The sequence below is a fragment of the Oryctolagus cuniculus genome, chromosome 3 (genome assembly GCF_051225735.1).
Source record: "Oryctolagus cuniculus isolate XC-2025 breed Fujian yellow rabbit chromosome 3, ASM5122573v1, whole genome shotgun sequence".
Taxonomy (NCBI): domain Eukaryota; kingdom Metazoa; phylum Chordata; class Mammalia; order Lagomorpha; family Leporidae; genus Oryctolagus; species Oryctolagus cuniculus.
The window spans coordinates 36,940,335-36,953,558 of record NC_142869.1 but is presented as its reverse complement, the minus strand read 5'-3'; the positions used below and the strand labels follow the sequence as shown (position 1 = coordinate 36,953,558).

The 13,224-nt window shown below is 36.8% G+C and overlaps 1 protein-coding gene across 19 annotated transcripts in view; it reads left to right on the top strand.

Annotated features, from left to right (window-relative positions):
* NBEAL1 (neurobeachin like 1) overlaps positions 1-13,224 on the top strand; it is a 197,675-nt gene that overhangs the window by 110,866 nt on the left and 73,585 nt on the right. For all 19 annotated transcript variants that reach the window (XR_016231935.1, XR_016231936.1, XR_016231937.1 and 16 more), the window contains 8 exons: positions 65-221; positions 2,595-2,753; positions 4,155-4,314; positions 5,047-5,135; positions 10,418-10,993; positions 11,316-11,491; positions 12,289-12,442; positions 12,747-12,875. Coding sequence is in view for 16 of the 19 variants with exons in the window: in XM_089330021.1 (XP_089186147.1) it covers positions 65-221; positions 2,595-2,753; positions 4,155-4,314; positions 5,047-5,135; positions 10,418-10,993; positions 11,316-11,491; positions 12,289-12,442; positions 12,747-12,875 (1,600 nt within the window). In the remaining 3 variants the exon portion in view is untranslated. The remainder of the gene's footprint in view (positions 1-64; positions 222-2,594; positions 2,754-4,154; positions 4,315-5,046; positions 5,136-10,417; positions 10,994-11,315; positions 11,492-12,288; positions 12,443-12,746; positions 12,876-13,224) is intronic.

Here is a 13,224-nt window from a genome sequence, read left to right as displayed (position 1 = left end):
ATTCTTTCTATAAAAATTCAAAAATATTAAAATTTCAGTTCTTCATCTTTGTTTTCTCTTTCAGGAGTAGTTGTAAATATAATGAGCTATCGCTTGATGATATTCGAACAATAAGGACTTCTTTGTATGGTCTGATTAAATATTTTCTGTGCAGAGGTGGAACTCATGAGGAAATACAAAGTATCATAGGCTACATAGCTGCCACCAATGAAGAAGAGCAGGTATTATGCTTGACATTTAGGTTGCCATGTCATCTTCTTACAAAAGTACATGTTTGTTTAATTAAATATTTCAATAATAAAGTATAAATGGTGTCACAATACTTGTATAATTTAAAATATTTTAATTGCTAATTGAATGTTGAATAAAAAGTGACAGAATGATTCAATATTGTAGCCAGCTAGGAGAGGGAAAATGTGAAAGTAGCTGGCTTTGCCTGGCAGTTCTGAAGTTTGTTTTCATATCCAATGGCAGTGTTTATCTCTCTTCAGAGTTACTAGGTAGATTTTGTTTTTAAGATTTTATTTGGGAGAGACAGAGAGAAAGGTCTCCCATCCACTGGTTCATTCCTCAATTGGCCGTAATGGCAGGAGCTGGGCCTATCCAAAGCTAGGAGCCAGGAGCTTCCTCTAGATCTCCCATGTGGGTGCAAGGGCCCAAGGACTTGGGCCATCTTCTACTGCTTTCCCAGGCCATGGCAGAGAGCTGGATGGGAAGTGGAGCAGCTGGGACTCCAGCCAGTGCCTATATGGGATGCCGGCACTGCAGATAGTGGCTTTTATCTGCTACGCCACAGCACCGTCCCCACTAGGTAGATTTTGAACATGAATTCTAACATAGCATAGGTCATAAAAATGTCGCATACATTATCAATGTATGTCTGTTTTTAAAATGCTTTACATTCATTACCTCATTTAATCCTGAGAACTAACCTTTAAGGCATTAGTTCTCAAAGTATGGTCCCTGACCAGCCTTACCTGGGGGCTTGTTAAAAATCCAGATATACTTCTGATTCAACTACTGAATCAAGCCTTGCAGGTGACTCACGTACACGTGGTAAACTGATGTTAGATACACAGACCAGAAATTAACTCTTCCGTGTACACTTTTTAAAAAAAATTATTAATATGATGAGAACAGATTTCATGTATTTCATAGGTGCAAATTCCAAGAAGATAATTATACTTACGTTCCTCTATCTCCTTCCCTCAATCTACCTCCTTCTTTCCTTTTTTTTCTTTAATTTTTGCAAAAACTTCATTTCAGTCTACTCTATAATCACAAGCTTAACACACTACTAACCATAATATTCAATAAGTAAAAAGTAGAAAGACCACAGTTCCATAGAAACTTCCCTCATTCCCTCCCTCCTTCCCTCCTTCCTTCCCTCCTTCAAGGGCTAAAAACAACAGTCAAATCACAAGATGTCCATTTTGTCCTTTACAATTTTTCATGTTCTATATTAACTACTATATATAAGAGAGCACATATGATTTTGTCTCTTTGGGCCTGGCTTATTTCACTAAGCATAATAGTTTGCAGTTACGTCCATTTTGTTGTAAAAGATAGGATTTCATTCTTTTTTATGGCTGAGTAGTATTCTGTAAAGCGTATATATCGCATTTTCTTTATCCAGTCATCAGTTGATGGACATCTGAGTTAATTCTGTATCCTAGCTATTGTAGATTGAGCTGCAATAAACATGGGAGCACAAGTATACTTTTGGAAATAAATATTCAGAGATAGTATGACTTTAAAAAGTCAGACAACTGGTAAACCTGGAACTAGAATCCAAGTGTATTTATTCTTACTTTTAAGCTCTTCCTGTGTAAGTCTAAACACCATAGCTTTGCACAGCTTTAATTTATGTTGCCTAAAATATTTTGCTCTCTATAATTAGTACTAGTTGTGTACTCAGTGGTTATATGACTACATAATTGGTCTTATATAGATGAGTTAACTTAGAGTATTTTCCTTTAACGTTGCCCTGCTTCAAAAGTTTCTCATCATTTAGAATGATAGATAACTGCTTTTTTGATAGCTGTACATATAATTCACTGCTAATGATATTTTTAAAATGTTATTTGTTAAGTACTTACTGTATACACAGAATGATATTAGAGATTGTAGGTAATATAATGATGAAAGAATTATTCTTACTTTTAGCCTAATTGGGTAGGGATCAAGAGAAGTTTACAAATAACTATGAAACAAAGAAAAGTACGGTAATATCTGTAAGAGATAGAAAGTCCCATGTGGTTTCCATAGGAGCATTCTGTATGAGGTTTTCAGGTTATCATAAGAGACCAGGAAAGGATTTTTGAAAGAGAAGCTTTTTCATAAAAACAAAGCAGAGTACCTATGATTTCAATGGGTTAATATGGATAGTTAGAAGGCACACAAAAGGAAGTGGAATAAGCCAAAAGCATGTTGTGGGAAAAAAGCAGGAATGATTTCAAAAGGCGTCTCAGAGTTCAGTTAAGCCAAAATACTAGAATACATGGGAATTAGTAAAGTAACTTTTGTGGATTATGACTTTATTGTGCTAATATATTTGAGTGTGGTTGTTTGCTCTGTGTTGTTTAATGTAAAAGCTCTTAGGAATTTTGGATGTACTCTTCAATCTCCTACGAACCAGCCCAACTAGAGGTCAGCTTTTCTTACTGCTGTTTGAACCAGGAAACGCTGATATCCTTTACGCCTTGCTCTTAAATCAGAAGTACTCTGACAGACTGCGAGAAATAATTTTTAAGGTACAAACAGTTCATGCACATCTTTATTGTGAGCATTTATATTTTTATGAGTTTACTTTCAGCATATTCTATTCTATAACTGAGTTCTTTTTTCATGTCTATTTCTGATTTTATGTTGTTCCGTTTATTTTGACATATTTTAATGTTTGCCTATTTTAAAAATTGTATAGTAGTTTGATAAATCATCTCAGTGGAACACTCACATTTTTGTACCATCCTCGATATGAAGCCTCTCATCTCCTTTTTAATTTCTGGTGAGTCTCTGTGGCAGTTCAGGACGTTTTATAAGTTAATAATAAGAGCTAACCTTATATGGCACTCACTGTGTGTCATGCAGTAAGCACCTTTCATATATTAACTTTTCTTATTTTTTGCAACAACTTTATGAAATGAGTGTTTACTATTATTCTTATTTTACAGATGAAAACTATAGCCAGAGAGATTAATAATTTATCACAGGATATAGAATATATTTTATTGAGCTATTCAAAGTATCCAAAAGTTTGAACTTTGGCTGAAACACCCACTCTACCTTTTTGTTCCTACAAGTAAAAGAGTCAATCATATTTTTACGAGCAAATGCATTTTTTCTTGATTTATTCTCATTGGTTATTCCTAATTGCCTAGTGACAGTTGTTTGTTCTTACATTATTAAAGTTATACCATAAAGTCTATTTATGAGTATGTTTAGATTTTTAAGTTTAAAATCCCTAAACTTTGGAAAACAAAGGTATGGTAAAAATTGGCTGACTTGATCTCTCTGTAGTGTTGAGGAAGGTGACACCTGCGGCTACTCTTTAAAAAAGCTGCCCTCAGAAGAGTTCCATTGTGGAGGTTCAGGGGTTTTTCCTCCAAAAAGCGACTTTTTTTTATTATATTCTGTAAAGCTTACCCTTCCTATATTGGGTTTGCAGTATCACACTTGTAAAATATTGATGTCCCCTCCAGAAGTGTAGGATGGTTGATTCAGTCCCTCATTTTAGCATGTGAATGAGTTGTTTCACAAATGTTTCCTTGTTTTTGAAAATTATTTTGATAACTGTTACATAAGTGAGTTAATCCAAAGGTTTCTGGATATGTCTTTACTCCTTTTGCAAGGTACTTAGATTGTTTTCATTAAACCTTAGCCCTCAAGAAAGAAAACTTTAATTTCTTCCATTTGCCATATTTCAACTAACATGTGAAACAATAGTTATCCAATTATAGATGCAATTCAGCCCAGTTTATTCTTAAATCCATTTTTTCACAATAATATATTATGAAGTATTCCTCTCTATTTGTGCTGTACTTGAGGAATAAAATGATGCCATACAAACCAACATACAATAATATTGTATTCAATATTAACTTAAGTGACAAACTATTTTATATTGAGAGGAATGTATTATTTGTTGTGACTAGGTTATGGAGCAGATGTTGAAATGCACAAACGTTTATGAACGTAGCAAACAACGTATTCGACTCAGAGAGGTTGGCTATTCAGGATTGGGACTCCTTCTTAATGAATCACCCATTAATACTTCTCTTATTAAAAACCTCACCAATCAAATCATAAATACAGGTATGACTAAGGCTGACATTACTAATATATTTAAGAAACTTTTTTCCTGGAAGTTTTTTCCCCTTCCTTTCCTGCTTTTTAAATTACCTAGGATTTGATTCAGAAGGGCCTTTCTTAGAAACTGTGTCTCATGTAGTTTTGTACAGGAGTAAGTTACAGTGCCTTACCCAATAAACACCCACATGGGTGTAGGGACCCAAGGACCTGGGCTATCTTCTACTGCTTTCGCAGGCCATAGCAGAGAGCTATGGAAATGGAGCAGCCAGGACACGAACCTGCACCCATATGGGATGCCAGAACTGCAGGCGGTGGCTTTACATGCTGCGCCACAGCGCAGGGTCCCAAGAAGCTTAAATTCTTAAAGGCAAAATAAAAACTAACTTCAGATATTATTTTTTGTGTCTTATTTTAATGTAAATTTTTCAGTACTTACCTTTGAGGCATGGATAAGGTTCTTTGTCTTGAGTCATCTATAATCTTGTTGATAAGACATGTATATAAAAGGTAAATAATAGTAGAGAAGCTGCTGCATACCGTGGCAGTTTGTTCAGGCAGTGAAGGGAAAAGAACAATCACTTAGGGCTAACTAGGAATGCTTGTGAAATTTGAGCATATGTGTATATTTTATTTTATAATGAAATAATTATCTCTGCATTTATACAATTACTACCTAGTTTTTTCTTTGTTTATATTTGAAATATAATTTTAACTTTCTGCTTTTTCCCACCATAGATTCCTTTATTAATTTCAAAGACCTGTTATCTGTGGTATATATGTCTCACAGAACATATTTAAATGTCAGAGTGATCATCTGCAGAAAGGTTAGTAAACTTCCCAGACACATGTTAACAGTTGCATCATCATCATACTGCAAATAACTTTTGCATTGAGTTGTTTGCAGCAGGTGCAAGTTTTCATTTCTCTTATTTTATAAATGGCATAATTCTATAAATAATTTTCTTTTTGAAGTGAATTAACTTCATGTAATCGCAAGAAATAAATATGTGAATTATTATTCATAGCCCTACATCATCCCCCTGGAAATATTCTCTGTCAAGTATAAGAAATTTATTACCAAAGAATAGTTTATCTGAAATCTTCAATGATTACTTCCAATTTGTATGAATTTTAGAGTTACTGAATTTTCTGAACTTTGTAGAAAGAATTTTCTATAATTTTTTTGATTCTGCCAACCACGTCTTTAGCACACCTTTAACTAACCTGTGTGCCTCTCTGTGATCATATCTCTCTTCCACTGCTAACCCCTGACCTGTCTATTATTTCATTTGCTCCCTTGATTTTCTTTTCAGTTTTACCTTCTAATTATGTCATGACAGTTTTCTGTCAGTTTAAAATAAATAATATAGATGTAAAAAATTATGTACCTGAGTTATCTATATAAATATGTATGTATTTTCCTCTTTAATGGCCACATAGTTTTTATTATATAGTTGTCTGGTAAGTCTGGGGCAGGTGTTTGTCCTAACAGTCAAGCTACTAATTGAAATACCTGTGTCTGTATCAGAATGTCTGAGTTCCATTCTTGGCACTCTCCACCTGATTTCAGCTTCCTGCTAGTGTGCACCCTGGGAATCCACAGGTGATAGCCCACATGGCTGTTTCCCTGTTGCCCACATGGAAGACCTGGATTGAGTTCCCAACTCCTGGGTTCAGCCTGGTTTAACACTGACCTTTGGGCATTTGGGGAGGTGAACCAATGAACAGGAACTGTCTCTGTCTGGCTCTGGTGTGTGTTCTCTCTCTCTCTGCCTCTCTGAAAACAAAGAACATTATATAGGGGCTTACTGATAGATAGTTGAGTTGTTCTTGTTTTTCCATGTTAAAAACTGCTACTAAGAATGTTGTTTTATGTATTTCTCTGCCTAATTGTAATAATACACCTGTAGGGCATATTCCATGAAATATAGTTGGTGTGTCAGAGTGTTCACATTTTACATTTTGATAAATTTCACCAAATTCTCCTTTAACTATACTGGTATACATTTCCATATACTGTGTGATGTTAACTTTTTTCCTAACATACTCAACCCATTGATAGTTTAAAGGAGCTTGTACAGATTCTTTTCCGTGCAGTTAGATTAAAACAGCTCCCATATGTGTGTCAAACACATAAAATAAGTCCTTTTTAATGAAATCCTTCCAAGTCATAAGATCATAAAAAGTTGTTTTTTTTGTTTGTTTGTTTTTGTTTTTTTTGGAGTTTTTCTTCCCAAGCAAAGCTTAATCTGGAAGGGAAAAATGGGATTCTGCACCATTAGAGTAGTGATAGCTTCCTGATGAATATCAGTGACAAACAGCGTGTCATTGTGCCTCATTGCTTTCCACATTTGTGCTGTCACACTTAAGTTCTTACCACCATTCATTATCTCCTGCTTTGAAGCTTGTCAGAGTTAGAACTTGTGAGCCTTAAGAGAGATACTCAAGGAAAAAAAGAGAGATTCAAAACCCCAAGAAAGTTCTTTTTATCTACATGGCTTTTTGGAAAAAAAAGTCTTAAAAATCTTAACTAAATTTCTGATGTTTTTTAAAAACTTGTTTTCTGGGGCCAGCATTGTGGCATAGTGGGTAAAGCTGCCATCTGCAGTGCCATCATCCCATATGGGCACAGATTCGAGACCTGGCTGCTCCCATTCCAAGCTACCTGATGAAGCTTCTCAGAAAGCAATGAAAGATGGCCCAAGTGCTTGGGCCCCTGAACCCATGTGGGAGATCTGGGAGAAGCTCTTGGCTCCTGGCTTTGGTCTGGCCCAGCCATGGCCATTGTGGCATTTGGGGAGTGAACCAAGGGATGAAAGATCTCCCTTTGTCTGTCTGTCTCTCTCTTGCTCTCTCTTTTTCTCTCCCTCTCTTCATAACTGCCTTTCAAATAAATAAAGTAACTCTTTAAAAAAAAAACACTTGTTTTTATTTTTTAAAACATTAGAGTCAGTTAAATAGTATGGATCACATACATTGCCATGTCAGTCTCTGTTCTTTAATTTCAACTTATTCCAGCTAAGCAGTGGCATCTATCTTGCTGGTATCAGTATTTTGGAATTAAAGTTAATTTTTGTTTTTCTACAATACAAACTTAACTGAAAAAAATATTTTAAAAAACTAATCCTAAACTTTGCCTTAGAAAAAATGAGACAGGAAAATATTCTTGGCATAGCCAGTTTCTATCAAAGTGTCATCTGTTTTCTAGTCATTCTTCTGACCCTAACCCTATTTCCTAGAACTGTGCCTGGCACATAGTAGGTATCCTAAGGCATTTGCTAAACAAATTTACTGGGATCATAGAAAGTATTGAGGAGCAGACATTAGCCTAGTGGTTAAAACGCATACATTCCACTTAGGTGTGCCTCGGTTTGATTCCTGGCTCTAGCTTACGAAGTGTGCACAATTCTGACAGGACGACAATCAAGAAGTGATTTTCTTTAGGAAACAGTTCTACTAAACAACAACATGGGAGTAAAAGTAATTGAAAATGTTCAAGATATATCATATGCATGACTGTGGCCCCAAATTGCCATTTAGGATGCTTTGAATTGTTGGATATAAAAACTAGCCCTGTGTATGGAAAGTTACAGATACCCAAAACAGACAAAACCTCCCCTGATTCAGTATCCCACTATTTTCTTGTTGTACCAAAAAACAGATAACAGCAAATTATGACACCTCTTTAAAAAAAGTCATTTACATCTGAAAAATGAGATGAACTGGGACTCCCTTCTTCTTAAAAATGTTTCTAGACCTACAAAAAACTTGCATTAAGTCAAGTGTTTGGCCTAGTGATTAAATGGCCAGGTAGGACACCCACCTCCCACATCAAAGTACTTGTGTTCAATCCCTGGCTCTGTCTCTGAGTCCAGCTTTCTGTTAATGTAGACCCTAGGAGGCAGCAGCCATGTCTCAAGTGTTTGGGTTCAAGCCACTCACATGGGAGACCTGGATTGTGTTGCCAGCTCCTAGCTTCAGCCCGTTATTTGCAGGCATTTGAAGAAAGGAGCCATAGGAAAGAAGCTTTCTTTCTCTCTCCCCCTCTCAAAAACAAACTAACTTGCATTTACTAAATAGCTGACAAAAATATTCCTCCATATGGAGATACCTCAGAAATCTGAATATAGATGTACCATATGATCCAGCCATCCCACTCCTAGGAATTTACCCAAACCAAAAGAAATCAGTATCTGAAAGTTATCTGTACCTGTACCAATGATCATGGGATCATTGCAGCACAATTCACAATAGCTACAATATGGAGTCAACCCAGATGTCTATGAACTGTTGGCTGGATAAAGAAATTATGGTATATATACACTATGGAGTACTGGTTAGCTGTAAAAAAAGAAAAAGAAAAAAAATCCTGTCTTTTGCAACAAGATGGGTGCAACTGGAAACTATTATACTTAGTGAAATAAACCAGTGTCAAAAGGACAAATATCACGTTTTTCCTGATCTGAGGTAACTAACAGAGTACCTGAAATGTAATGTATTGGAGTGAAACAAACATTTTGAGATTCCATGATTGTTTGTAGCCCATGTCTCTTCCATGGAGGAATAGGGTTTTTTTTCTTCTTCTTCATACTATTTGTTGAACTCTTTTACTTAGTTTAGGGTTAATTATATGATCATTAAGTAAACTGAAAATAGATCCTTGTAAAAATTAAGAGTGGGAATATGAGAGGGAGGAGGAGGAAGGGTCAGAGAGTGGGCAGGAGGGAAGGTGGGGGAATTGTCACTATGTTTCTAAATCTGTATATATAAAATACCTGGAACGTTTATAACTTAAATAAAAATTTTTAAAAATATTCCTCTAGATTATACAAGAAGGGAGACAGGGATTACAGAGATGACAAGGTATTTAGTATTAATCAGACTTGATTCTTTCGTTCTGCTTCTTGAGAGACTATAATCTCCTCATTTTCAGTTTTGCTGTTTTCCTGCAGGTAGATATTTAGTTTCTTACTTACCCACTTCGACCTGTTTTTTTTTTAAAGTCTATTTATTTAGTTTTATTTATTTGAAAGGCAGAATGATAGAGATCTTCCATCTACTGGTGTACTCCCCCAAATGCCCTCAATAACTAAGGCTGAGTCAGGCTAGAGCCAGGAGCTAGGAATTCCATCTAAGTCTCCCACGTGGGTGACGGGGACCCCAAGTACTTGAGCTGTCAAGTACTTGAGCCAGGGTGCATGTTAGTAGGAAGCTGGATGGGAAGCAGAGGCAGGACTCAAAACCTAGCACTTTGGTATGGGACAAAGGCATCCCAAGCAGGAGATTTAATCCTCTGTGTTCTAGTGCCCACCCCTCCTGCAGCCTGTCTGCTTTGTTTACACTTTTGGCAAGGCAGGTTTAGCTGACAACCTCACCCATCTCCTCTTGGGCTCCTCCTTCACTTACCTTCCTCTTGGTCATCTTGGCAATAGGGAGGTCATGTGTTGGGTATCTGCAGGCTAGGACATACTAAGAGCTTTCATGAAGCTGGGCTGCCTGGCAGCTGCTGCTCTTCCTGCCTGTTTTTGTTTTTGTTTTTTAACAGGCAGAGTGGACAGTGAGAGAGAGAGACAGAGAGAAAGGTCTTCCTTTTGCCATTCGTTCACCCTCCAGTGGCTACCGCAGCCTGCGCGCTGCGGCTGGCGCATTGCGCTGATCCAAAGCCAGGAGCCAGGTGCTTCTCCTGGTCTCCCATGCGGGTGCAGGGCCCAAGCACTTGGGCCATCCTCCACTGCACTCCCGGGCCATAGCACAGAGCTGGCCTGGAAGAGGGGCAACTGGGACAGAATCCGGCGCCCCGACCGGGGCTAGAACCCTGTGTGCCGGCGCCGCAAGGTGGAGGTTTAGCCTATTGAGCCACGGTGCTGGCCTTCCTGCCTGTTTTTCAGTGAATATTTCAAGTGCATCTCTACTGTATACAATAAGTAATATGCCTATTAGTTGGAAGCAATTTCAGTCCTCCAACAAGTTTCTAATCTCATTAAGAACGTAATCTTTTGGAAATCTATCCTAGGACAGTGTATCATTTACATAGCTGAAAAGATCATATTTTTATATAAATTATTATATACTTTTAAAATAATTTGTATTCTTAATCTCTTTGCAGATTTTACAGATTTTGAGGTCCCAACCAGATGCAGCACATCAAATGTCACAACAAGTGGGTTGGCAAGACACTTTAGTTAGGCTGTTTTTAAAAGCAAACTTTGAAAATGGGAATACGCTTCATAAGTACAGTAAGGCTGTTCCAGTGAAAGACAACGATAAAAATATGTCAACTGAAGATGTTAAGAGGAACTTTGATGAAAAGGCTGATGAGGAAAAATCCAGCTCTTTGGCATCAGGGAATGTGTCTTCTGATCAGTGGAGTTTGGAAGACAGACAGTCGCTCGACTCAAACACACCGTTATTTCAGGAAGATAGTTCTGTGGGAGAATTGTCTTTCAAATCAGAGGATCAAGAAGAATTGTGGCCTAGTATCCCTTCACATTTGAGTTTAGATCTCAGTGGAATTGAGTCATGTGAACTGAGCGATAGTGGAAGTCAAATGCCAGACAGCCTGCCTAGCACACCATCCCCAATGGAGTCTGTGAAACCTTTTTCTGTGCAGTCTGACAGAGACAGCAACATCACACATGATACCGGTTTTAATGATGATTACTCTTTACTTGAAAGCCAAGAGGTAAATTCCTTATTTTTCTAAATTCTGTTTATATTTCCATGTATGTCATATACTTGAATCCTCAGAAATATATAAGCACTTTTAGCAGTTCCATGCTATATTCATATTCCATGTCTCATGAGCTAAGGTTCAGTAGCTTAGAAGTCACTACATTGTATCTTGAGAAGAAAGTCAGTGTCTTTAGGGCCTAGTAAGGTTCAATTTTATCAAGGCACTTAGAAAATGTGCTTAACAGTTAAAATCAGTATATGTGACAGTTCTTCTGATATGCTATAATACACCCTCCTTCCAGGAATTTGATATAACTTTGTCTTTTTTGCAGAGATGTGAGGAAGAACTTTTTCAGTTACTGACAAGTATTTTGAATTATGTAATGTGTAAGGGACTTGAAAAGTCGGATGATGATACTTGGGTTGAACGAGGACAAGTGTTTTCAGCATTAACCAAACCAGGAATATCCAGTGAACTACTTCGACCACCAGATGAAATAAAACTTACGTAAGCCATCACTTAGTGATTTCTCATGCTCCATTTGGAGTGGGCAAGAGTCGAAAATAGTAATAGTATTGTATTCAGTGAGTATAGAGGGAGAAAAGGAGAAACTGTGTATTCATTTCCTTTTCCTATCTTTTGCTATGCTCATGGCTTATAGAGAGAAAACAAAAACTAACTACAGTGTGAGGAGATTGAAATCTTAAATCATTTCAGGTTTTAAGTTCTGCAGTATCTGAGGACTTGTTGCATTGTGTTCTACAGTATTGTTCATATTCGAGTATGTCCATGCTAAGGGAAGGGAGTTGTGTTTTCGTGGAAAGTACTTCTCTGAAGCATGGCGGGTCCCCTGTAGATGATGGCAGTCTGTAGCAGTAGCATACCAGGAAAGATAGACCTCCATTTTTCACAGGCTGGACCCTCTGTAAGGAATAGTAAGGCCTTCTTCCCTAATCTTCCCAATTTCCAACTTTAAATAACTTTAAAGTATTTTTAAATACTTTAAAAAAACTATTTTAAGTATTTCATGGAGATTGGGCAATAAATCATTGCCTTAGTTTTTTTATAGTCAAATCAGATAGCTTTTAATTTTAACACTAGGTATATTAAAGGTATATAATCCAAACATTAAAAAGTTGTCTATTATTACATTCCATCCACAATGTCTTAATTATATTTGCAATGATAGTGTGTCATTGGAGAGATGAGTACATAGCTACTAAGAATTAAGTGTTGTTGTTTTTCATGTTTTTCTACCTTTCCAAGCTTATGGTGGTTTTAAGAGGACTTTGTTTTACACTTAGTTTGCTACAGAAGATGTTAGAATGGGCAGTCACAGAAAACAGAGACGCAAAAACAAATCCAGTAGCTGCTGAAAATGCCTTCCGACTCACGCTGATCACACAGGACTTCCTGCAGTCAGAGGGACTGGCTAATTCAAACATGTGGACTGAGAAGGTGCAGTAATAGCCCTTTGCAATTACAGTTTGGATAGTTAAGGACTTTCAACAATGAAAGAAATGTTGTATGTTTCCACATTTTTAGAGCATTAATACTTAATGAGACCCAATAAGCATGGATAAGATGTGATCAACAAAGAATTTGTTAACTGTTACTAGATAATTATTTTGACTTTTGCTAACTGAACATCAGACTAGTTTTGAAATATTTATGATTTGTATTGGTGTTGGGAAAAAGCCATCATCTGTAGATTTAAAATCTGAGTGTCTTTTTTTTCTTCTCAATTTTTCCATTGAGATAGCTTTTAGAGGATATCATGCTGCTCTTTGATTGTCTGTCCGTCTGGTTTGCTGAAAGTCTGGTATGGGGAAAACTCTCTCAAATTCAGATCCAGTTGCTTCTAGGATTCATTGGAAGGGGCAATCTACAGGTTTGTTGATTATTTTATGTTATTTTCTATACTTGCGTGTGGTATAGATATTATTTATGTGATAACTGAATAATGATATCTTTTTAGTATTTTCATCTTTTTATTAGTTTTAAAAATCCATGATTTCACTTGGAGTTTTAGTTTTATGAGATCAGAAGGGAGCTTGAAAGGCAGCTAATTGATTATTCCTTTCTAATTTTACATTCCTAATACCATCATTTCAAATAATTTAAAGATTTCCTGGGGCCGGTGCTGTGGTGTAGTGTGTAAAGCCACTGCCTGCAATGCCCGCATCCCATATGGGCACCAGTTTGAGTCCCGGCTGTTCCACTTCCAATCCAGCTCTATG